This window comes from Falco punctatus (genome assembly GCF_963210335.1).
Source record: "Falco punctatus genome assembly, chromosome: 15".
In the NCBI taxonomy this organism is placed as follows: Eukaryota; Metazoa; Chordata; class Aves; order Falconiformes; family Falconidae; genus Falco; species Falco punctatus.
This window is the reverse complement of record NC_137595.1, coordinates 8,616,003-8,642,286: the sequence shown is the minus strand read 5'-3', so window position 1 is coordinate 8,642,286 and position 26,284 is coordinate 8,616,003. Positions and strand designations below refer to the sequence as shown.

The following is a 26,284-nucleotide window of genomic DNA, read 5'->3' as shown; positions in this document are numbered from 1 at the left end:
CATCCTCAAAGGCACCTAAATCTGTGAGCAACCTACATATTGTGCCTGCATAAAAGGATATATTATGGTCGATCGTGACAAGAACTTATCTTCTAAAGGCACTTTCAAAATCTGTAACTGGACTTTTTAACCCATGCATCCTTTTTGTATCGGTGACTCCTTCTTCCACCTGGCCTGATCATTGGTCTTCCATCTGATTCTACCACCTACCATCTGGTTTATCGCTGCCTGATATCTAAATCATAGCTCTATTTGCAAAGGATCTGGATTGGGAAAGGGAAAATTAGACTTTTCATACGCAGTACTTAAAGGAGGCTTTTATTGAGTAAATGAAACAAACTTGGTTTTCTGTGTCTGCGTGTCTGTGTGTGTGCTGCTATAGATAAAGGGACTCGGCTATAAGCTTGCTTTTGTGATTTGAGCAGGGTACCTTCTCCACTCGAACATCACAGCTGAAGAACAACCTGGAGGAAAAAATACTCCAGCTACTGATCTTCATTTTCAAGGCATAAACCTCAGTCCTTTGATACCTTTTCCACTTTCACTATTTAGAAATTAGATCTTCACTTTCTTAATTTCAGGAGATTTAACTCAACAGGTCACATTCCTTGAACCTTAGTTTGAAGTTAATCAGGAGTTCATCACAGCAGAGTTTAAGATTTGAGTATTGACTAAGCTAAACATAAGAAAACCCATAGTACTAACATGTTTGATTGATATAGCATCATGAAAAGTGATTTTTCTCCCAGAAGATTTCAATCATCAGTTGTATTATCCAAAGCAAATAAATACATATTGCAAAATAACAGCAACTATCTATTAAACCCGTTCACACTTCAGCATAAGCTGTGGTTTTTTGATGGCAATGGGACTGTTTGTGGGACAAACCTAAGCTTTAATGTAAGTGTTAGCAGGATTGTAAGTGTTAGCAGGATTATGGCCATAAATTTTGATCGTTTATTGCCATTTGGAAGGTCACTGCGTTTCTGTGATGGAAAGACTACTCAGAGCATAGACAAGCACAGGCTGTCTCTGGCTTTTTCAGCAAATACTCTCTATACTCTGAGATATTTTATCTGCCATTAAGGTATACTGCAGAGTTTTGTGTTAAGTTAGTATATTTTATTCTTACCTGTACTATTGAGGAAACTATTTCAAGTTTTCATTTTATTTCTTTTTTAGAATATTTTGAAAAACATTTACAAGTATTTGCTAGATAATATGTAAATCCTGACACTACAGTGATTACAATACAAGATTTACTTGCCAGATACCTCCAAGGAAAAAAAAACATCATTTCAGCTAATATCTTTAAAGAAATTCCATTTCTCTTTTTTCCTCCTCCCTCTCTGCTCCACTAGCTGAAAAGCCAATAAAAAAATTCTCCACCTCCTACACAGTTCAGAACAAGATCTGTGTGCATTTCTCCTAGGCATGTTTTGAGACCCAGAAGGGGATGAAAGTAGTTAATGCGCAACAGGAATCTTTATTTCAGACGCAGATCTGTACCTTTCTATTGACCTTGCTGATATGCTGCAAGCTAAATATTAAACAATTTTTTGATCAATTTAAGTCCACCCTGGGGAGAAGAAACAGTTAAAGAAATGTCTCAAGTATACTTGCATTCAGCTAATCAGACTTTGTGTGCATCTACAGACGGTACAGAACTGAAATCAATCACTGATAATGAAACCACAAATGAAAAATGGACTGAAGACTCCTTTCCAGGATTAGAAATACTGTGCACAATTTATGTTACATATGCTGTGATCATTTCAGTGGGTCTCCTTGGAAATGCTATACTCATCAAAGTCTTTTTCAAGATTAAATCAATGCAGACGGTTCCAAACATCTTCATCACCAGCCTGGCATTTGGAGACCTACTGCTTTTATTAACTTGTGTGCCTATAGATGCAACACGTTACATTGTGGATACCTGGCTCTTCGGAAGAATTGGGTGCAAGCTGCTGTCTTTTATCCAGTTAACCTCAGTTGGAGTATCAGTGTTTACCCTGACTGTTCTCAGTGCTGACAGGTGGGTCTGATGCAACTGATTTGCCAGGAGATATACCGCAAGTGTGAAGTTAGAAATTAATAAAAGAGCAGAAATGATCATTTTGCACCATATTAAATGGCACGTTATAATAGACAATAGGAAAACAATAGGAAAAAAACAAAACCCAACCAACTGCTCTCCCATTTAATTTTAAAATGTGTGTTAAAAATTTGAGCAGTTCTTTTTAACGTGAAGTGAGAAAGACTCTTCAAGTCTTTTGACCTTTTAATAGCTTGAAGTATAGTACATAGGTTTTTTCTCAATTGCATAGGAAAGGGAAATTGCTTAAGGCATGGAAAAGACAGTATATTGGTGCTATCTAGTGGTGCACTAAAGTAGTCAGTGCAGAGGAAAAACAAAACTGAAAATGACTGAGTGGAAATCCTTTGTCCTACGCACTTAGCGAGGCTCTAAAATTCTAGAACTGAAATGATTGACATGTGGGGTAAAAAGCCAAAAGAAAACACAGAACAGACTGGGGGACAAATGAATGGCTTATAATTTGATAGTTACTGCAATATTGTATTAATATTCCACTTGATAAGTGCTTAGTGCAACAAGATACAATTTTAATATTTTCTCTTATACTTCTTAGATCTTTTCCAGAGATATTTTAGCCCAGAGGTTCTGAAATTAAACTGAGGTGACGACAACAGCACTGTTAGTAGGGATCAGTGCTCCCATCTGACTGCTGTCAGGAGTTGCTGATCAATCAGTTTTCCACGCACTTCTTTTCTGAACTAAACTAACTAAACTGAACAAAACTAACGTGAGATTTCAGTTCAATCGGTATGAGCATGTCAAGGAGCAGAAAAGCCCCCAAATTAATTTTAGTGTTAAGAGAGAAAATGATTTTCATATTGTGGCCAGCAATTGTGGATTGTATGTAACAGCAAGTAGTTCATGTGTCCAGAATTTAAGCAATGCTGCTGTTACTGTACTACCAAAAAAAATCAGCCAACATACGAATGGCCACATTGGGTCAGATTGAGGGTCCATGTGGGCCAATACCAGCCTCCAGCAGTAGTAGTATAAGGACAAGAAAAGACACACAGGAAGAATAAAAACCACTATCCAACACTACGCTTATAACTTAAGCCTTCCGATGACCTCCTGAGCAGATGTGGTTTCTGTCTATTTAATAACCTCAATAGATTTCTCTTCTAGAACCTTGTTCAGCCTCTTGAACTTGTTTAGCAATGACTTTCACTGCCTGTTGCACATTATTTTGCTTTGCACGTGGCTTCATTCGATGGCCCTGGGTCTCGTGCCCAGAAGAGACAGAGATCCTTACCCACCTCTCCAGGCTATTCACATTATATTCTATACTTAGTATGTGTTTTTTTTGTTAAGGTGTGCAGAGCAGCCCACGGTGTTCAAAAGTTGCATGAACCTGAGGCACAGATAATTGCACAGTAGTCTCTTTTGCTCTCCATTGTTTTCCTGATAATTCCAACCATTTTGCTTTTGTGTTGGTTTTTTAGGGTTTGGAGTATGTTTTTTTACTACTGCTGAACATTAAGGTGATGTTTTCACTGGACTATCTATCATAGCTCCAAGGTCTTGGTCCTGTACGATGTCAATTCTTCACACATCTATACGTTTACCCAGATTTTTCTCATACGTCTGACTCAGTCCACATGCTGCAGAATCACAGTCATGAATCAACAGCACTGTTAGCTCCAGTTTTATAAATATGAATGAATACTGGAGCATTACTTTGAGTCAGATCACTGCACTTAGCTGGGATCTTAACAACATGGAAGAAAGGAGAGGTGTACATGCTTGGTTTCATGTATTTATAAAGTAGTTAATCTGTTCCATACCAATTTTGCATGCTAATTCCCTCATTTACCGTTCTAGGCAATGTCGTAGGAGAAATGTTTGCCCTTGCTGATCTTAACCCAAACAGCAGAAGTCACCTTTACGTAGCAAGGCTTTAATGATAAGTCCTGCCAGCCAAGTCATTAAAATACATGCTTAAAGCTAACTCTTACATTTCCATCTTGATTGCAAAGAGCTAGTACCTGTTTTCATTTCCAAGACGATTCTACTACCTTCACTTTAGCAAGAACAGAGATGGCTTTATCCTCAAGAAGTTTGCACTGTCACTGCTTGCATTATTTCTGTATTTGTTCTGACAATGATGTTGGTTGGGTTTAGGTACAGAGCCATCGTTAAGCCCCTGGAACTGCAGACTTCGGATGCGCTCCTGAAGACGTGCTGTAAAGCTGGCTGTGTTTGGATCATCTCCATGATATTTGCTATCCCAGAGGCTGTTTTTTCAGATTTGTATTCTTTCACCAATCCTGAGAAAAATGTAACTTTTGAGGCATGTGCTCCCTATCCTGTATCTGAGAAGATCCTGCAGGAAGCTCACTCCCTGGTTTGCTTCTTAGTGTTCTATATTGTACCCTTAGCTGTCATTTCTGTCTACTATTTTCTTATTGCCAGAACTTTATATAAAAGTACAGCCAACATGCCAGCAGAAGAACATGGTCATGCCCGTAAGCAGGTAAGCTATGACCAAGCACTAAAGTGTCCAATTTTCCAAAATCTATCGTGCTGATTAAGTCTGAATTCTTGAGTGCAAATCCTTTACCTGACAATGGAGTAAAAAGCTCCATAAACTCAGCCCATATTAGCAATCCCAATTCAGCTATGCACTTCAGCACATGCTCATGACTCATTAACTTTACTGTGTGAGTGTGCATGTTTTCCAAAGGAGGGATGGGGTTTGTTTTGCTTTAATATGACCCCATTAAACTCAGGAGTTAAAATGTGGAATTGTGAGCTGACATATTAACTATTGTACTTTTAGACCCTAGTCTAGATGAGATTGCCATGTGATTTATAATGGAAAGGGAATGTGCTCTGCACTGGAAATACTTTGTTACAAAAATTATTAAATAGATTTATTTTTCTGTTGGTTTCTTGGGGTTGTTTTTTTTTTTCATTTTGGTTTTTTGGTTACTAATGCATTTAGACTTTTAGACCCCTTTGAAACTCAGCACCAACTACATAAACATGTGTTACTAATTGCTATTAATACCAGATATTCATTATTTTCTTGTAGATTGAATCCCGCAAGAGAGTTGCAAAAACAGTGCTGGTGCTTGTTGCTTTGTTTGCCTTTTGCTGGTTGCCTAACCATATCCTCTACCTATACCGCTCTTTTACATACCATGCTTCTGTAGATGCTTCCACCTTTCATCTGATAGCTACTATTTTTTCCCGTGCCTTGGCCTTCAGCAATTCCTGCGTCAATCCTTTTGCTCTTTATTGGCTAAGCAAAAGTTTCCGGCAACATTTTAAAAAGCAAGTCTCATGCTGTAAGGCAAAATTTCGTACAAAGCCTCCCAGTGCTACCCACAGTAATACACCTACCAGAGCCCTGTCAGTTACGGGCAGCACGCATGGCTCAGAAATCAGTGTTACACTGCTAACAGATTATAGTATCACAAAAGAAGAAGAAAGTGTTTAGTCCATCTGGGATGAAAAAGGACAGAAACTGAGCCTTTGCCATCAGTTCACTACTACTGGCATCACGGAAAGAGGTGCCATGCCTTGCCCTGTCTGTGACAGAGTTTTTGTCAGGATTTCCTCAATTTTTTCAAATATACCATAAAGAAATCAATTTGTGTGGGAGAAGAAGCTGCAACAGCTGAACTTTCCAGTGTAAGCTCAAAGGGATTGTTCATGCTCCCAAGCATGAACACGGATCCCTAACTGGAATTCCTGGACTGGGCAGGACAGGAGTCAGCAGAGTTGGTGCGAGAATTGGCTGCGAGGATGGTTTTGTCTTCGTGACTTCCTTGACTTGTGACTGAGAGCTCCCTCTGTCAACTACTTGCATCTACAGCAAACAAGCAAACCCACGTATCTTCATAAGACGGTCAACCAGGCAGATTTTTTATTTATTTCTTTTCTTGTCCCAAATGTTGAAAGTTGGCAAACTTATCAGAAAGCATGCTAAAATGAAAGAAAGCTAAGGTCTGAAGTATGGTGTAATAAAAAAAAGAAAAAGCATCATGGGCTAAATCCACACCAGCCTTTGCTCTGTCGGGGACTTTGAAACTCTGGGTAAGAGCTGGCTGCTGTGTAGAGGTGCCCTTGTCAGTTCCTAAGGAAATCAAGGGAACCAGCAGGTGATCACCTCTCTTAAAAAGCTATAATCATTGTTAACCGCACTTGTGAAATTCTTGGTAATCTATGGGCAGAAGATCTCAACAAGCGCAGAGTTCTTTATTGTTATAGTGATTGAACATCACGAAATTGGGGTGGATCTGTATTAGATTTCTAGTTTGGATTCACAGTGCGCTTTTGAAGTGAACTGCTCAAACGTCCCCTCCTGCCCTACTTCGTCTCCCAGAGTGGTCTGGAGTGCATAACCCACATTTCCCTCAGACGAAACTGTGTCCCCAGTCCACAGAACCAGACTAGAATGAATTTGAAATAAAGCCCCCAAAAGTGTATGGCGCAAGGGGTCAGCCCAACCCCTGCAGATCCACTCCTGCTGTAGTGTACATGGTCGTATCTCAGTGGTCTGCACATTTTCAAGCATGCTGGGAGAGCTTGATTTTTCTATTGTACTAATTTTCTGTTATTCAAGTTGTAACCCTTTTTAATATTAGGATAGACTGTCCTTACGAGATAGGCCTTCTAATCTCAAATCCACTGATACTGTGACTCTGTACGCAGAGGCAGGTCAGTGACAGCCTACCACGAGCAGCCTGGGCATCCCTAGAAAGCCCAGAAGCACTGCTGGCAGGGACTGGCTTCCCATCAGGAAATACAGGAGGCAAATCTTCCTACCCCACATTACAAAAATGTTGAATGACACTTATTTTTATGAATTTTGTGTACCCTGAAGCAAAATTTTCTGTGGGAGTTAGTGATAGAAAGCACAATATATTTTCCATTGCTTAAACTAAGGGACTTCTATCTCAAAAAAGAATTTGTGTGTTGAAGTATAGAAGAGAGGTTGCAACATATAAATTAAACAAAATAGTGCTGTCAGTCACAGAAGTTTCAATTTTAACTAATCCTTGAAGATATAACACCCCTCCAGCTGCACAGAGCCCCAACAACACATTGTTGGAAATCCATACATCCATCAAGGCACCGTTATTTGAGTTCACTGTAAGATGAGAAAATCTGTTTTCAGTCTCTCTCTGTTGACTGCCCTTATCATAATAATATAAGCAAATGATAAATCCCAAGGGTGTTGGAATACAACCTCTGTCACCATATTAAACCAGTTTAATGCCAGTCCATTTTAATGCCATCACGCCTGGCCTTATTTTACTACACTCTTCATGTTACTAGCTGCAAGGCTATAAACACTAATTTTCAAAGGGATTCTCCCTTTTATTGTACCAATTGTACACCAGGATAGGACCACTGAAATAAATGGAAATATAACAGCACAGAAATACGATTTATGGCAAATCAGACTCCAGAGACCTTATTTTACTCTCTTGGTCTTAATACAACACATTCCCTGGTAGTGAGCTACGTGCAAATACAACAAACATATTGGACTGGTATTTTCCCCTTTTCCTTTTTTCTCAATGGAGCTGCAGGGTGAGACTGAAATAAATAAATAAGCCTACACACTTATGAGCCTATTTTTATCTTCCTGGATCTTACTGTAGGGACTTCCAAACAAAAGAAAAATCAACGCACAGTAGAGTTCCTTACGTCATTCTTTATTCCAATTTATTAAAGCCTTTGGAAAACAAATCTGCCACATGTTTCTGGACTTCACAATTTGTCTCTGTTGGAAACCAAATTTCCCGCTGCAAAATCCTTGGCTACACCTCACAGTAGCCCTTAATACCACAGTTTCCTAATTCATCATTTTCCTTGCTTTGCATGCAGCTACTTTTTGCTTGTGTAATTACGCTAACTGGATGGTCTATTGCTAACATATCCTGCTACAAAATTGATGGTTTTGCTATATGCTGCACATGTTTTGGTTAAAGACTGGCAATATTTTGAGCCATAATTTAACTACTCTCTGTACTTTATGCTTTTGTAATTCTGTACTTTCAAATCTTCATGACATGTTGTATTGGAGTGATATATTGGTCAACATTTATTTTTATCTAAGGAAGTTGATATTATTCGTTCCATCTATTCCCCCCATATAATTACGCATAAAATGTCTCCACATTACCATAACTGGATTTAGGGGAAAAGAGTTGTTTCCTCTGCAATCTCTTCTAGTGGTCTAAAAACCAGTTCTTTCACCCCTAGCTAATACAAGTGTAATTGTATAAGAGCATAAAGGAATAATGTCTATTTACAGAAATAATGAATATTATTTAGCAAAGAACTGGCATGAATAACTAGTATACTATTTATATCTACAATGAAAAAATAGGTAGAAAAAAAGCAAAAAATACTGAAAGGCAAGACGCTATCAAAGGTCTTGTTCATATGGAGTCTTACTGAGTAAATAAATACCATTTCTAGGATGTACCTTTCTTATAGTTTGTTTTGTGACTGAGATGCACGCATTAACAGCTTTAATACATACGAATGTAATAATGTTTGTGTTAGTAACAGGCTTAATATCAGTTCTCTTAATTTGTGCTGTCACTACAAGATGCTGGTTTAGTTTAAAAAAACAAAAATTCCAAAAAAAAGAACAAAACTGTGTCAAAGCACGGATGTAGTGTAACAGACTGCATCTCCAGCACATGGCACAGAATATTAAAGTCAGTTATGAAATTATAGCCATTTTAATGCTCACCCTCCTCTTTTTTAGAAAGTATTGTTTTATTTTACATAGTTAAATATGGGCTACCCACTGACGCTCAAGCGATGCCGTTTCTTGATAGTTCAGACTATCTGAGCTGAGTAACACTGGAGCTCTTCGCACCATCCCCAGAACACGCAGCTTGCAGCAGCAGTGCTTGTGCAGCCATGAATCATAATTTTTCAAGGATGTGACTGAGAGGAAAGCTCTCTTGACCCAAAAAATGACAAGTTTCCAGCCAAATCAGTTCCCTGAGCTGGCTCACTGTGCTGTCTTTACTGAAGAGGAAGAGGACAGATGGTGGCAACACATTAAGATACTGTGCCACAGTGGCTGCCACCACGCATGTTGTTGTCTGTGGAAAGTGTGAGGGAATTTGAGGTAGTTTGTCCTCATAGCTACATTAAAGTGTGCAGATGAGATTTACCATGCACTAACCCTGCTGCACACAAACATGCTCTCACTTTCATCGGTCTGAGATTAAATTTGGATCTCCTGCTCCCCAGGACAGTGCCCCAGTCACTTGCTGTAGGCAGATCTGCACACTAGGGAAATCTGTACTGTGTGGGCATAAACTTCACCACATTTTTACTCAGGTTATGGAAGTAACAAACTTTGCCAAAATCGAACAAGTAGTTTAAGACTTAAATTGCATTGCTCTTACAATGTTTAAGGCTATGATTACCCTACCTCCAAACATCTACCCAATTTTTCTAAGTAAGCGCAATTTATATTAAACCTCTCATGTTCCTCACCAAAATCCAATACCTATTTGAGAGCTAATACAAATGCCTCTTAAGCTGTCAGTTTATAAGTGATCACAAAACAATTTTTGGACAACTATCGTAATAGCCCTGCCAAGAGAAAATTCTTGAAGCATGAAAGATGTCATTAACCAGGCTGGATGTTCTTTGTGTAATAGCCAAAGGTTACTAGAAGTCTATATTTATATCCTCAGCAATTTCATCTGACAGTCTGTTGACCAGCCAGTTAGATGATGTCGGTCTCTCCCTGCAGAGCTTTGCAAGCTCAGGATTGTGTCTTTGATTTTATTATCATTCCAGTCTGTATGACAGTAAAGATATATTTGTTCCTGGAATACTTATTTCCAGAAAACTTCTGTACTGAATATTGTTTTCATTTCTGAGTAGAAAGATTGCTTTGTCATTGGCAGCCAGCCACTGCCAGCCTCGATGGGGCTGTTCAGCTAAATTTTCATTTAAAACACATGCACTGTTTTAATACCTGGGGTTTGTAGCTCTGTGTTAAATTTTGCAAAACAAAACTTAAAGTGTGCTTCTTCATCTTCTAAATAAAAATACTTTGAAGTAGGTACTTCAGCAATTGAATTTGGTTTTGGTGTAATGCTGTCTGGATGACACCGTGAAAACCACTAGATGGCTCTGAATTAAGTTATTTCAAGAGAACTGATTTGAGTAAGAAAATTTGATTTAAAATATTTAATTATCCACAGAGTACTACAATGCTTAAGAACTCATTGTGAGACTTATGCAGACATTAATGCAAACCAACTCAAAATTTTGAAGACAAGCTTCATCCTTTGCGTTGTACCAATGGATCAACCCTTTCCCAAGGGAGCACAACAGCTGTAGCTGGTCACCCTCAGCCTGTCACACTCCTGTCCTGTGGCCAGCAGATACTTGTGCCACCTCGGTATATCCAGGCAGCAGATGCCTCTTCCCCGGAGGCTTAATTGTTCAACCCATTTGCACCACAAACAAGTGCCCAGGGAGAAGCAAGAACCAATGTGTTTTTTTGATATTTAGCAAGCCATTTTCATCTCACCCACCTCTTCTTGGTTTCATTTTTGCCTCTGGTAGGGTGTGGATACAGACTTTCAGTGGCAGTGGCAGATGGCAGCCAGCTAACTGCACAGCGCAACTGACAGCAGCAACTTGACCATTCAGTGCTGCCCAAGGCACAGCAGGGGGGAAATACTTTCAGCGCTTCTTGGCCCTTAGCAGGCTTTTATTTTATCATAGCGGTGGACTTGGCAGTGCTAGCTTAATGGTTGGACTCGATGATCTTTAAGTTTTTTCCAACTTAAAAGATTCCATGTAACTAAAACCAGCCTCCACGCAAGGCCTCTCCGGGCCCGGCTCCCCGCCCACAGCAGGCCGAGAAGGATCTCCCAGCCTCAGGGCCAGCCGCGCTCACGCCAAGGCCCTGCCTGCGGTGAGACAGACTGCAGGCTGAGGGAAAGGCGCAAGGCTGGAGCCAGCAGCGCCCTCCCCTGCGCGGCCCAGCCTGCCGCCGCCGCCATCGCCATCGCCACCGCCGCCGCCACAGCCACAACCCTCGCGCTGCGCCGTCCCTGCAGGCCGGGGCCCGCCCAGAGGCGGGAAAGCACACCCCGCCCCCTACCGCGCGCCCCCAGGCGGCCGGCCCGCTCCAGGAAGAGCCCCCTGCCTCCCTCCTTCTCTCCCTCCCTCTCTCCCTCCCATTGGCTGTGTCTCTGTCACGTGATCAGTCAGCCCGCCGCTCAGTGGCTGAAGCGTGGGTTAGGGGCGGGAGGGCGGAAAAACCCGTACGCGGGTGGGGGGCTGCTTCCGCTCCTGCGCGCGGCGGGGCTCTGGGGCGGTCACCGGCCGCGTGAGGCGGAGGGGGTCTGCGCGCTCCCGCCGCTCCCGGCTGCGAGTGCCCGCGCTCTACGGCCCCGCCGCCGAGAGGGGCGGGGCGAGCGGGCGTCTCAGGCGGCGGTGCCGGTGCCTAGGCCCGGTGCGAGCGTCTCCGCCAGTCCACCCCCCCGCCGAGGCCCGCCGACCGGGCCAGGATGAGCGGCGAGGACGGAAACGAGGAGTTCTACCGGCAGCTGCAGCTCCAGCAGCAGTACGAGGCCGAGCCCGGCGGCGAGGGCGAGGCCGACCCCTTCACCTACGTGGACCCGGCCGATGGGGCCGCCTACGAGTGGGACCGGGAGAAGAAGGCCTGGTTCCCCAAGGTGGGTGCGGGGGGAGCTCCCTGAGGGCAGCCGGGCCGGGCCCACCGCGGCCCCCTCCCCTCCTGGCGCTGTGAGGAGCGGCCTGGCCCGGCTGCGGCCCCCGCGGGGTCCGGCGTGGCGCTTGCCTGGCCCGCAGGCCGCCGTGGGGCAGCCCTTCCCCTGGCGTGCCCAGGTTTCCCCGGGGAACGGTGAGAGCGAGGAACTGTTGATGCTGGGCCTCGTCACCGCGGAGGTGCCTCACCTGTCTGCACCCAGCCACACGGGCGTCGGCTGCGAAGGCTCTGCAGTGCTGAAACACTCGTTATGTGTAGGCAGACCCACGGCAGCTGGCGTTGTCTCCATCTGTCTGTAACCTTACCGGCTGCTTTCTGCTCTTTTGTTATGACGAGCTGCAGGTTGGCTCTTCTCCTTGGCTGTGAATCTGTAGAATTGCTCGGGCCTGGCATGAAGTCACAGTTATATTCGTGGATTAAAACGGATCGGTACTGCCTTTGACAAGCTTAGGTTTCTTTATCACAGTAACTATGGTGATCTCTGTCTTTCTGTTGGCAGGAAAGAAGTGACCTAGTCTGTTAAAGAGGTCTAGGTGAAAATGGAGTAGTATATCCCTCTTTTATTACTATTTGGAAACAATGCATGTGTAAAAGATGCCTTGTTCCCTCTCCTTGGGTCTTGGAAATACACTTGAAAATTAAGTGTATTTGGTTTAGAGGCATTGCACAGAATGGAAACATGTTGCAGTTTTTCATCTTGGTTTTGGTGTTTTTTTTAAATTAACTATTGTAAGTATAAAAAATGAACTTACTCTAACAACATGGCTCTTCAAAGTGAGAGGGAACACAGATTTAATGTGTTGAGCCAATTACTGATCTGCAGGTGAAACAGTAGTTTTGTTACTGCATAACAATCAATGAGGGCAATTACTTAATTTAGAAGCATTAAGACATTTGTATATACTTGATAAACATAATATACCAGTTCTTATTTGTGGCTCTGAATTCATTGCAATTCAGAGAATCTGAGTGAGAGTGAACCCTGTAGTGCCAAGTTTATATGTCTGTAAACCTAGTAAGGTGTCCATGTAGCAGATGGCTTACGGAGGGGTAAAAATATGTGAAAAATCCAGACTCGGAAAATGGAGCAGTGGATAGCCGAGTATCCCTGGCTCCCTGCGGAGTGCTATATCCAAGTAAACATAGTAAAAGGGTCCTTCCCTCCCCCTGCTCTGTTTCTCCCCCTCTTGCTCACCTCTTTTAAAAATTTGTCTCCTCAGGACATTAGTTTTTTCTAAATGCTTTTCTTCCCTCAAATTTGTGTCTTGGAGAGGAGATAACCTTAAGGGTTGGACAGATTATATAGGAACAGCAAAGTTCTTTAGTAAAAATGATGTATAGTAGAAGTTGGTAAAGAATTATTGTGAAGCACTATGTGTCGTAGATAGGACATTGAGCTAGATACCATATTTCAGGTTTCTTCATTTTGCTGATGATTATTCAACAGAATGTTTTATCTAAATAGTTTTTAAGAGACCACAGCAGCCAGAAGTTGTAGTTCTTTCTCTACTCCATGAGCAGTAATAAAATTTTTTATTAGTGTTCTTTGACAAAAGATTAAAATATTCTGACTTGTCTTGAGTGATCATAATCTACGGACTAGTATTGCACTGCTACTCTACTTTGGGAATTGGGCATCTGCTGAACTTCTAAAGCACATTTCAAAGAAGTGCAAAAAGTTAATGATACTAACTGTTGATATTTTCCGGAAAAAAATGGAGGCAAATTTTTAATAAAAGCGATTGCAACTTTCTGTAATTATTTCATAATTTTTCTTTCAATGGTGCTGTCTTGATGGATACAAGGGTTTTTTTATCATCCTTCACAGACATAGCACAGAATTGCATGTTGAATTCATCTGCCTTCCTTCATCGCTTGCTATGAAAAAACAGATGGATGTCTTCTTTAAGTGTAGGGTATCTGTTCTTCATTTGGTTAATCTATTCCTTTCCATTTCAGTGTGGCCAGTAGTTATTTGCATGCTAGCATGTCCTGTAGTATTGTATTTCTTTTTTGATAAGCTTAATTGCTCCAGACTGTACAACTGTGTGGGTATGGAGATAGACCTGATCTCTTTCTGTGATGTTCTCCACCACAACTGGATTGGAGCCCCAAGAAAGAAATTCTGTGACTGTTTTCTGTGCAGACATGGTACAACATTAAGTTCCAACAAAAGCCTTTATACTTGTATGAATTCCTTTATGCTTCCAAAAACGCATTTTATGTTGAAGTAGTTGTAATGGTGTATATGGTAGGATGATAGCATACTATGGGGGGAAAAAAAAGACTGGCAAAACTTGAAAGTCTGTGTTAGGTAATTTGCTAAGAATAAATTTAGCTTTACATGAGAAGGTGGTTCCCCATGAAGCTGAAAAATAATACTGCTGCAGGAAGGTGGCTAGTTGCTGCAGGTTTAATCAGTAATTTATCAGTAGGTTCTCTGATGAAAATGAGTAATACTGTTCACAGGAAAGTTTAGAAGCATGTTAATTCTCTGGATTTCATCAACTGTGAAGCCAAGGATTTGCTAAGATTGCTAGTGTCAAATATAATGAACCTGATTAGAACACAGAGTCTTCTTTTCTTCACTAAAGATGGTTGTACTCTTCTTTTCTCTTGGTGTTGTGTTGTGTCTATAGGAGCAGCCACTTACATTTCTGATTGAGGTGTGTTGCAAATCTTTAGTGTAGGAGCTATTTCATGCTAGACTTTTAAGTTAGATGAGGCTCCATGGCATCTTGTGTTATTCACAACAAGCCTGTGCATTCTGCATTTTTTATTTGTCATAATAAAAGCTTAGAGTTGAAATATCAAGCTTCAAATCACTATGGAAGATAAAAGATTACATTATTATCATTGACACTTAGTACTGTCCATTGTGCTGTTCTCTTACAATAGCTTAATGATACTAAGTTTTGTTCTCTTTTGAACATGGATGAAGAAAGTGCAGCAAGGTTAGTGTCAGGTAAATTTTCAAAGGTTAAGGCTCAGCTTTGGGAATAAATCATTTCAGAGTGTGTAACTTCAGAAAATACTTCGTGGTGCAGTGATGCTAGCAAAAGCAGCTATGATTTATTATCTCATTGCATGTTATGGCTGATGGCTGGTATTAAAACTTACCTGGCTGGAAATGCTGGGTGTAATTTGTAGGGATTTTTTGGTCTCTAAAAGGTAGACATTAGCCAATCTTACATTTTATCCGGATATTGTCTCGCTGTAGAAAAGAGCAAGCTAATTATTTATGTATTAATAGGGTATAGGGTGTACAGCCTTATAAACAGTGTGTCAAGCTACCTCTCCATCTAAGTGCAGTATTTCTTGTCTGTAAGTGCAAATGTGTCACCTCTGAAAATGTTTCTATGAAAAGGCAGATGCCTACAAATATCAGTTGTTCATAATCCGTGAAGAAGTTGTTGGCTTACTGTCAGTGTCACTTTATCTCTTCAACATGGTCAGGAGCCCTTGGTTTCTGTCCTTCAGGCAATACCAATTTGTCTAGAAGGCAGAAAACATTGCTTGAAAAGAGGCAGAAGTGAAACGTTTGTTTAAAAACTTCGTGTGCTGTATGGGGTTAGTGTGTTGGTCTAGTTCAGATAATGCCTGAACCGATTGTTCTTGTATGTATGGCTTTAGAGACGATTAAAAGACAGTTTTAAAATACTGTTATTTTCTGTGTTGCCAGATTAGAAAATGACCATCATCTATCTAAATTAAATTTAAAACACTTACAAACCTGAATTCTTCAAAATTTTGGATTATTTTTCCTAATTTCTTTTCAGATAACAGAAGATTTCCTGGCAACATACCATGCCAACTATGGCTTCCATGCAGATGATAAAGACAGTTCTTCTGCTTCTGGCACGGCAACTGAAAGTAAGCAACCAGTAAGTTCTAAGACATCAGGAACACAACCATCAGCAAATGAGAAAGGACCACAACAAACAGATCCAAAACAAAAACCAGAAAAACGAAAGCTTGAGCCAGGTAGGTACCAAACGGTTTTGCTCTGTGTAAGCTGTAACCTGTGTAGTACTGAGTGGTAACTGGCGATTGTTCAGTGTTACACACTGTAAAGATACGGGTGGTTCTGAAAACTTCCAGAATGGTTTAAAAATTGTATGGTAGTTCACAGCTGTTCTCCTAAGTCTGTGTACATGGTGGGGAAAAAAGGCAAATGTAAGGCATGTTAAGAGCTTTTCCTGTTAGCAAGCAAAAATTCTTAGAAATCTGATGGAATGTGAACATCAGTGTATGCTCCCATGTTTAATATATTGGCATAACGGAGTATTAAATCTTTTTTTTTTTTTAGGATGGTTTCATGTTGAAGAAGACAGAAACACAAATGTTTATGTGACTGGTAAGTAATAGCATTTATCTATTTTGAGCTAAATATGGTAAAAAGAGACTCATATATGTCTCACTGAGTTCTCGTATTATCTATTCAGTCTGTCACTTGCAAGCTACTTAATGTTATGTTCCTGACGGCTTAATGTCTTTGTGACCTTTAAATTGCCCATGTGGGGAAATAATATAAGGGACATATTCCATGCTTTTATCTTTTAAATGTGATATTCTGTGAGCTGTGTCAGCCAAGTCACTAATACTAGTTTTTTTAAATAAGCTACAGCCAAGAAAATAAATTTCTGCAAGCTCCTAAGGAATTGGGTAATGAGAACAAGTTTATAAGTTAGTGTATTGACTATACACGTCACTTAATATTTTAATCTTTATTTGATTTATTAAATAGATCATTAAATCATTAGATTAGAAGGAGGAAACAATAAGTACAAGAAAATGCTGGGAACAGAATGGGCAGGTAACAGGGAAGCTTAAATGAAACTATCTGTGCATTTGTTATGGTATTTCTCTACCTGGTTTGGATGCTGAGGTGCTATGTTTAGGTGCATGCACGAAGGTACATTTGGTGGTTCTGAGCATTCACAGAAATGTGCACACTTGAGTTCTCAAAAATCTTCATTCAGGACAAACTAGCATGGAACATTCACATGATTTTCTTCTCAGTTTTGTTTCTTTTTCTTGTTCTCAATTCAAAGGTGAGACTTTAAAAACTCCATACATCATCATTTGCTTGTTTGGTCGAATTTGTGCATGGAGAAAATAGTTGTTCATAAGTTGGGTTTTCTTGGTTTGTTTTTTGGGGTTTTTTTTTGTGTCTCCAATTCCTGGAGGTTGACTGGAATTGAAACTTGGGCAGGATAGTTACATTTGCATGGGCCTTGTCAGTATCATGCCAGTATCATGTATAGCTCTAAAGCTCTAGGTCTGCCTATTAGGGAGCACAAAGATGTTGCTATGTGTTACACCTATTAAAAAATAAAAGGATTGGCAAATTATCAGTATGATGTAATGTTTAAAAGGTAATATAAAAAATACTGGTCCCAAGGGCAGTGCTTCCTTACAGTGTATGTAAAATTTTGTTCTTAATTTTGATATTTCATTTAAAGAAACACTGGCGGTCTTTTTTCCTAATGCAATTTTTAAAAGAATTGAACATACTCAAGCTTTCTGTTTTAATTTTTGCAGGTTTACCTCCAGACATTACAAAAGATGAGTTTGTACAAGTCATGTCAAAATGTGGTATCATTATGCGAGATCCTCAGACAGAAGAACACAAAATCAAATTGTACAAAGATAAAGAAGGAAATCTTAAAGGAGATGGCCTCTGTTGCTATCTAAAGGTCAGTGATGCACTGAAATGCAGCTTTCCTTCCCATTGCAGATACTTGTGGCCACTGTTTCTGAATCATAGAAGATTCTTGAAATACCTAAAGTATAACTTAAGAGTTTAGGTGTCTGTTTTAAAGATTTATTCCAGAAATACCCAGTTATCTGCTTGTGCAGCTTGTTTGTTTCCTCCTATCCATGCCTACCTTCCCCCTGAAAATGTCCGTAATACCTGCTGAACATGTGTCTGCATGCTCCTGCCTGGGGTGCTGGTGGTTACGGCATGAAAAGGGTGACCTCTTTGCCTTTTAGTTTTAAAATATGCCACTGTGTGGCCAAGAATACAAAATAATGAGATGGGAAGGAACATACTGTAGTCCTGTACTTACTGCTTTTAGCTGAGAACTGGTTAGGTTCAGGACTGTTCTTGCATTCTGTATTAACCTATAAAATTTTAGGCTGCAGTAATATTTCCTTCATGTCTTTTAAATTGTTCAGCTTGCTTGACCATTGCACGTTGGTTTCTATGAAATACTTGAATGAAATGTATGCAGCTGCTCTCGGGAGCATTCATCTGCTATAGCAGTGGTGAAGAAATACTGGGGTTTGGTAAAAAAAGCATTGCCAGCTGTGTGTCAAGAGACTTGGAAGAGATGGCATTATGGTTTTCGGTGACAGGGAATTGATTCTTAGCAGAATATTCTTTATGAAATGTTATTGGAATAATTTGACTGTGCCATGTATTTCTAAAGCTTGTGCTCTGTTTTATCTTCAATTAGAGAGAATCAGTTCAACTTGCATTGAGACTTCTGGATGAGGCAGAAATTAGAGGCTATAAATTGCATGTTGAAGTTGCAAAGTTTCAACTGAAGGGGGAGTATGATGCAAGCAAAAAGAAGAAGAAATGTAAAGACTACAAGAAGAAGTTGTCCCAACAGCAGAAGTTTGTATTTTTTATTTCAGTTAAATATTGCTTGAATTATAAGTGCTATTAGTGAAGCGCTGCTTTCTTTCAAATGCAATGCTAAGAGTTATGCAAAAATTGAATTTTTATCTGACAGTGAAATAGCTCTTAAATAACATACATTTGGAGGGAAGAAACTTCTAAATTAAATGTTGGCATAATGAACTTCTTCATGATTGACACATTAAAATAATACATAGGGAACCCAGATCCTTTCAGATGTAGCAGAAAGTATTACAATGCTGGGGAAATAAAAGACTTTTTCTCAGTGTGTGAGACTGCAAGTCCTGTCACGATATCTAGACTTAATTTTACAAGGTAATAACACTCTGGCTGTCCACGTATTGTTTCTACTGTACTAGTTGCAAAGGGCAAGAGATGTTAGCTGCCATAGGAGCAAATACTGAAGTATCTCTGTAGATTCCCCGAGACATCTCTCTCTGGTATGAAATACACTGTTTTTTTCAATTGTACCTAGATTCATTGTTTTTGTCATTTTAAAATTTTTTTTTCTGCCTTTTGGAACCAAGATGATGAGGACTAAAGAAGAAAGAAGTTTGAGTATATAGGACTCCCCAATATTTCAATGAAAGCAGCATTCCACTAAACATTTTAAATAGTGATGCAGAAGCATTTTGCCAAATTAAAAGGGAGCAAAGGCTACTTTGTATCTTAATTAAAAATAAAAGTAGCTTGAAATGTACCTGCCCTGAAGATACATTGCAGTGCCTGCTGTAAGAAGTCTCCAGTGTGGAGAGAGATGTATGAAAATAATGAAATTGCATTTGACAATGATTTGTGTGAATAAACTCACTTCAGCTGGTGTTCCTTTTGAGTGGAAGAGCATAATTTACTTGCAAAACTACCTTCATTGGAAATCCAAGTTTTCTTCAGCTAAAGTACAGGAAGGAACTTAAGATTCCAATTCTCCCCTCCTCCCCCACAATATAAGATTGTGAGATTTTAAAGTGTAAGTGAATGTGTCCTTTTTTTTTTTTTTTTTTTTTTGTAATAGGATATGAAGTAGGCATTTCTACGAGAAGTAACATTTTTCGTGAGAAGGCAAAGTCATAGAACAGATGCCCTGGGTTACATGGCTAGTTTGTGGCAGTGGCTGTGTACACTGTGGAACAAAATACATCTTGCAGCAATGCCTGCGTAAGACTGAAGGTGTTCTTGCATGTTTGTTTGAATAAAAGCAGTTAAATTTTACCAAGGGGAAGAGTGAATCCCTTTTTTACAAAGTAAGTTAGGAAAAAATGGTAAAATACCAATAGTTTCATTATACTTGGCATCAGCTGGTTCCTGTATCTGAGCTGATATTAGGAAGGAATTGAAGATTATTTTTTTCAATGTTTTTAAGGAAATACTTTGATTTTTAAAATAATCTGTATTCCCTCTATGAGCATTTAAGTACCTGAAAACCTCAGCTGCTTTGTGGAAGTGATAAAACTGGGTGTTTATTGCATTTTGTAAAAGAATAACGTAACTCTCTGTCAAAACAAATGTTTTAGTTGATGTATTGCAAGAAATGTCAAATTAATCATTTTTTTTCAACAAATACTTGTAGAAACTGAAGAGAGCCGCAACAATATCTTCTTACTGTTGCTTCATTTCATTAGACAGCTGGATTGGAGGCCTGAGAAGAAAGATGGCACAACTCGAATGAGACATGAACGCATTGTCATTATCAGGAATATGTTTCACCCAAAGGACTTTGAGGTAGGAGGATGCACTTTGCTACTTTAGATTGTGCTGTTACAGTTAATGTTGTCTGAACTCTGCTATAAGAATTTTAGCAAAATTCTAAGCAGATGAGAACAAAATTAAACTTACCGTTAAGGCAGGGTTTTTTTCTGTACCAAGCATCTGCTTAAAATTCATTTTATCTATCTCCAAAAAGCAAGAAAAAGACGTTGGTAAGAATGTATTTTTTGAATCTGCCTTTTTTTCTGTGTGCGTCCTGAAAGTATTCATTTTGGGGCTGGAAGGAGGAGTAAACAGTAACTATGTTACAGTGGAGAAACAAGCACAAAATAGCCTGATCAGTAGGTACCATTTATTAAATTCAGGTAAGGGCTGTCTGCCAGCTCGTGAGTGGTTTTGAAAATGCAATGTGACAACACTTAATTCATCAACTTCTAATAGATTAGCAGATGCACTCCATTGGTGATTGAGCAAAAATAAAGCTGAGAGAAGTGCTTTTGTTTAATTTAATCTGTGTGGTTGCATTGCAGGAGGATCCGTTAGTGCTAAATGAGATCAGAGAAGATCTGCGGACAGAGTGTGAAAAGTTTGGTCAAGTAAAGAAGGTTCTCATATTTGATGTAGGTATTTTTTACATATTGTGTTGGCAGAATTGATGTAATATGTAAATGTGCAAAACATTTTTAATTCTTTAAATAAGAGTGGAGCATTTATTTGGGTTTATGTGTTTATTTCATGGAAACTCCACGTAATTTTTCAGTATTTTAAAATAAACGTTTTTGAAATTAATTTCTAAGCACCTATTTCAGCCTGTGTGAAGGCAAACTATGTAAAAATACATTTATCTGTAGCTAAACTAGCTGAAACATTTGTTTTCTGTGTTCATAAAGTGTGTTCTGTGTACCAATAGAATAAAATCTGTAAAGTTGCCATTTGAATTTTTCGAACATGATTATGTATGATCGGAGAGGAGCTATATCCTGACTGATCTTGTACAGTCTAAAAGATGTTGGAATAAAAGCCAGGTTAATGGTTGAACTTGGTGATTCTATGAAAGTTGTGTCTCCTTACAGAGACACCCTGATGGCGTGGCTTCTGTGTCATTTAAAGAAGCAACAGAAGCAGATCTGTGCAAGCTAACTCTAAATGGAAGGTGGTTTGGTGGCCGTCAGCTCAGTGCTGAAACATGGGATGGTGTAACAGATTATCAGGTAACCTTTCACGCTCTTATTTCATCAAATATTTCCTCCAGTTAAAACAGATTTAAGAAGTGCTTGGTGTTCCCATCCCCTTTCCCTGCCCACCCCTGCCCTATGTTGCTTCCTCTCAGAAACTTCTAGGATGTTTCCAGAATATCATCCTTAATTAATCAATTTAGCAAATATTTAAAGGACCCATTTGATGTTAAAAATAACGTGTTGGAGATGCCAGTTTACAGGATTAGCCACTGGATGTACAGATCATTAGTGCTCAGTCAACAGGGCCTACTGAAGTCTTGAGATATTGCTGCAATATAAATGTATAACTTTATCTGTGTAAATATTCATTTTTACAAGTATAACTTCTTAATGATGTGTATAAACGTATCTTGACTAGGTGGAGGAGACTGCAAGAGAAAGGGAAGAACGGCTCAAGGTGTGGGGATCATTTTTAGAGGATCCTGATGCAAAGGAGCAACAAACTACGGCTGATTCAGATTCTGCAACAAGTAGTGTTAAACTGCCTGAAGGCAGACAACCTTCAAAAGTTAATGACACATCTAAGGAGGATTTAAATGATGAAGCCCATAAGAGGGAGAATAATGGTGAGGGCATTAATGAAGATGGTGCTCCATCTACAGACAGCAGCCTTGCAGGCAGTGATGTTGAAGCAGATACATAACATCTTTAATGCTTTATGAAAGCATGGGTTTTAGGGTGATGTTTGAGTTTATCCCTTTCTTCAGGGTGACTGCAGACAATATTCATAGGAACATATGCATATTAGAATGTCATCAACTGTGTGCTTTGAAGTTTTCATTAAAAGCAGTATTTAATGAGGTTCTAAAAGTTTGTATTAATTGGCTGTTCAGGTAAAGTAACTCAAGTTGCCAAGAATGCAGTGAAACTCGTCAGGCTTCTTTTGTTCTAACTATGCGTGTTAGTGTTACATTATGTAAGTGTGAAATATGTTATAACCCTTAAGTTTTTGTAACTATATGTAACAAGTAATGCAAAGCTATTACAAAACTTGTGGATTTTACTGTTAATTTTCCTGTATGCCTTGGAACTTGGTATCTCATCCTTAAAAATGATTCTTGTCCTGAGTACTTTGGATCATTTTATGGTACAGATGCTGTGATACGTTATAGGGTGAATGCATTGGATATGTTGCTATGCATTAAGTAGCAAATGGTAAGAGTAGTATGCAAACTTAAGGGAGGTGGAATACAAACGGCATTGACGTAGCCAACATAAAGCAAGCTGAGTGAAGATACAATATTAAATCACATCATTTAGTAAATTATTTTTTTTCTTCCCCTGTTTAGATCTTCTGTTGATGCTTAGATCTTCTGTTAGGGCTGGAATTATGTCAAGGAGACTAGAAATGCATGAGCACACACATTCTAGGCCATAGTGAAATAAGACTGATTTTAAACTCTCATGGTCTGTATGCAGTAGGTATGCAGAATAGGCTTTTGATTGATGTGTTTACTTTGTTTAGTTTTTGCTTTAATATTAAAGGGTTTTGTTAACTTTGTTAGAGTAAGTGTGAGTTCACTTCAACATTTTTAGCTTAGCCTTACAGGCTCTTCAAAGTGGGGAAAATCTCCCATGTTTCATAAAATTTAAAGGCTTTTGGCAACTTGAACTACAGTTTGTTGTGCAAAAGTTAGAATACTTGAAAATATGCTTTCAAATAATATTCCTTTATATGGAAAAAGCAGATACTAGCCCTCTTAGAAATACTTCCAAAAGCAAGGGTTTAAAAAGACATTCTAACTTTAGATACCTTAGTAAGTGGCAGGCTTTCAAAAATAACTGGGGGAGTCATTTTGGGCACAGTCATTCTTAATTTAGAATCCGATTCTATTGATACCTAAGGATAGGAGAATATGGATATAGGCACTAAACCATTAATATATTGGTGCTAAATTCATAGCATGCTGTTCATATGGATGGTTACTAGTGCTGATTTGGAAGGAGGATCTTTTGAATTTTTTTAATTCATACTGGATTGTAAGACCATAGATGATAGTTCTTATATTTCCATCATGAAATATTCAGAATATACTGAAAATTGGTGTATTCAAACTTTGTGCTCTGAGATTACCATCTATATTTTTTCCAGAAATCTGTATGGTACTCTTAAGTATGGCTTGGTTTTGTTGTGTTTTGGTTTTCATGTGTAATTGATACGTATGGGCAGCTATGCCAACCAGAGCATCTCAGTTAACACTTGCCACATGGTTATAAATGGTATATTTTTGTGACAAAATATCTGGTCTTACAAGAGAGATGATATTTGAATTCAGGATTTAGAATTCTGGGGGCTCATTATAAGCTGGAATGACAGATTTCCACTTTTGAGTGGCATTATAAAGACCTGTAACTCTTGCCAGCTAAGAAAGACCATTTTCTCATTTTTATGAGTGTGTGAATTGTACGTTTCAGCGAAACAGGTGTTTGAACAATTTGGGGAATCTGAAATACTGCCTGGTTTGTGGCTGCATGTAGTGGCATATTCAGATTACATCTCTGAGTTGTGTTGGTTCTGCCTCAGTTATTTTTACTGGTAATAAGCACCACAGACCTTTGAGGGCTGGAGTTTTTTGCATATGGAGAGTGTAATGTAGTGTGGAGGTTATTGCTTTCAGTGCTCCTTTTTTTCTTCCAGCTTCTAGACTCCAGGCGTTAGATCTGTTAGACTATAGTGTTAACTTCTTTTTTTGAGAGCCTAGTCATGTAACACTCTACACAGTTAAATCACATGTTTTACAGTGGAATTGCAGCTGATACAGGGAAACTTAAAAGTATGTAAAAAATTGTACAGTTCTATGAACCCTTATGGTATCAGATATAAAAAAATAAGGTTAGTGTTAGTGTTTGAAAAGACTTTGAAAAATAATCATTATATGTGCAGTAACCTTCCTCTCTCCGATTGGTGTACAAATTTGATTGGCTTGCTTCAAAAGTCAAACATGATGTTAAGTCTTTTCACCTTTTCCTCTAAACAGTGAAGTCAAGCACCGACATATATTGAGACCAAATGCATTACTGGCTTTTCTATTAACTAGGATTCTTAAGGAAATAAAAGCTGTTTTTTCATGCAAACATGTTGTTCTGAAGTGCGGCATTACACTCAGACTGGTTTTTCCTTTTGTCTACCTCTGTTACTCCCCAGTAAAATGTAAAAATATATTTTTATAAACTATTGATTGAGTTATTGAGGCATTTAGTAGTCTATGGAGAGGTTAATGCAGCTGTGACTTTCCTTTCAGCAGATTTTCAGTGAGACTGAATTCTTTTGATTTTTTTTCATTTTTTTAAACGATGAAAATTTTATAAATTGAACATAATTTTTTTCACAAAAGTTAAAATCACTGTTTTGAAGTATGATTATTAAAATCTTGTCATGTAAAGCAGTAATGTTTAATACCAAATGTTAACAAATCTGAAGTTGAACAAGCTGAGTTGCTTTTAAACTTACATTTTTTTCCTGACTGAGCAGCATCATAAATTGGTAAGAAGTTAAAACCCTAATGCAGTTTTCACTGTATTCGTTCTTTAATTAAAAGTGCTTTTTAATGGTTTGTCACTCATTAGAAGTGACAAAATCAAATTTTTGCTCAGTTTCTAGTATTTCTTTGGTTCCAATCCCGGTATACTGCATGTTCCTTCATCCCTAGGCTTTTGGTGAGAGGTTTGTTTTAAGAAAAGCTGTCTCCTTCCCTCCATATATTATGCAAAAACAACTAGCAGCAGGTTGAAACAATTTGTGGATAATCATTGTTGCTCAACTTTGAACTAGATTCCTCTAGTTGTTTTTAGCTAATTCAGTTGTTTCTCTAGCTGTTTTTACTAATTTGCACAGGGTAACGAAATGGATGTGAAGCCTCTTAAATATAACAGTGGGGAAAGAGTATTAACTGATACTTAAGCATGATTCAGCAAAGATAATCGCTTTCTTAACCATGCAATACAAAATCAGTTGCTTAGCTTCAAGATACATTGGTGGTTTGCTTTACAATCAAATGCTGTTTAGTGGTTTGCTGGCAAGGTAATTGTATGGAGTTACAAGTATTTGTCAGAGAGTACGTGGTTTGAGGAAGCATGGCTAAGGTAGGCATCTGGAAACAAAAAGCCCCAAAAGAAAAGGCACATAAGTTGTAGCAGGTTCTCGAATGTTCATACACGGCTGTAAAGAGAGAATTAGTTTCATTTTGCATCAAAATGTGTATCTGTTTCTCCTGCTGACTTTTTTTAATGACTTTTTTTAATTGAATTTCAGTCTCTCGTACAACTTACATTTTGTATAAGGATTGCAATTCACTTAAAATCATTAGTATGTTAAATGCAGTGCATTTTAGCTAAAACATGTCCTAGACATTATTCAGTTAAGGTTAATCCATTTGCAATTACAAATCCTTAGCTTAATTCACTTAAAAAAAACTTAAAGGTATTGGATGCTTCATAGTAACCCGAACTTGCCTTTAAATTTTCCAGTAAAATTGATATCCATACCCTGAATTCTTGAACTGTTTAACCTAACAAAAATCCTTAAGAAAAAAATAAAATAATACATCCCTATAGCTTTTAATTGGATTTTCAATTCTTACTTTTATTTCTGAATTGGAGGAAACATACTGCAGTATGATAAATGAATTATGTAAGTTGTGTACTTGTGTTGATTTGACTTGTGTGTATTTTAGTGCTCATTATACAAGGCTTGAAGTCTTACTGTCAGGATACTCTGAAAGTTCTGTAAAATATTTATAGAATTATGAAATCTTTTGCAGCAAATTGTTTTTTGCTCATTCTGTAATATGAAAGTATATTGTTAGATTAAACTTTTCAGTAAGATGACTTTGGAATTTTTCTGACAGGTTATT

General features: G+C 38.8%; 2 protein-coding genes across 2 annotated transcripts; both read left to right on the top strand.

Annotated features, from left to right (window-relative positions):
• Window positions 1-1,546: 1,546 nt before the first annotated feature.
• BRS3 (bombesin receptor subtype 3) lies at window positions 1,547-10,639 on the top strand. The gene is made up of 3 exons (XM_080366125.1): window positions 1,547-2,035; window positions 4,220-4,571; window positions 5,133-10,639. Exons 1-3 carry the CDS (start codon window positions 1,605-1,607, stop codon window positions 5,538-5,540), a joined length of 1,191 nt encoding a protein of 396 aa, XP_080222251.1. The 5' UTR covers window positions 1,547-1,604; the 3' UTR covers window positions 5,541-10,639.
• A 731-nt stretch (window positions 10,640-11,370) lies between these two features.
• HTATSF1 (HIV-1 Tat specific factor 1) lies at window positions 11,371-26,258 on the top strand. Its single transcript, XM_080366105.1, has 9 exons — window positions 11,371-11,784; window positions 15,617-15,821; window positions 16,147-16,194; window positions 17,382-17,536; window positions 18,302-18,465; window positions 20,109-20,208; window positions 20,724-20,813; window positions 21,267-21,404; window positions 21,790-26,258. The coding sequence occupies exons 1-9, from the start codon at window positions 11,617-11,619 to the stop codon at window positions 22,072-22,074; spliced, it is 1,353 nt and encodes a 450-aa protein (XP_080222231.1). The 5' UTR covers window positions 11,371-11,616; the 3' UTR covers window positions 22,075-26,258.
• Window positions 26,259-26,284: the final 26 nt, after the last annotated feature.

Excerpts from the sequence above, each read along its gene's own strand:
- HTATSF1 (XM_080366105.1), top strand. The coding sequence starts at position 11,617 with ATGAGCGGCGAGGACGGAAACGAGGAGTTCTACCGGCAGCTGCAGCTC. Across the intron at positions 18,466-20,108 it reads AAGTTGTCCCAACAGCAGAA|ACAGCTGGATTGGAGGCCTG; the intron begins GTTTGTATTTTT and ends TCATTTCATTAG. Across the intron at positions 20,209-20,723 it reads TTCACCCAAAGGACTTTGAG|GAGGATCCGTTAGTGCTAAA; the intron begins GTAGGAGGATGC and ends GTTGCATTGCAG.
- BRS3 (XM_080366125.1), top strand. The coding sequence starts at position 1,605 with ATGTCTCAAGTATACTTGCATTCAGCTAATCAGACTTTGTGTGCATCT. Across the intron at positions 2,036-4,219 it reads ACTGTTCTCAGTGCTGACAG|GTACAGAGCCATCGTTAAGC; the intron begins GTGGGTCTGATG and ends GGTTGGGTTTAG. Across the intron at positions 4,572-5,132 it reads ATGGTCATGCCCGTAAGCAG|ATTGAATCCCGCAAGAGAGT; the intron begins GTAAGCTATGAC and ends ATTTTCTTGTAG.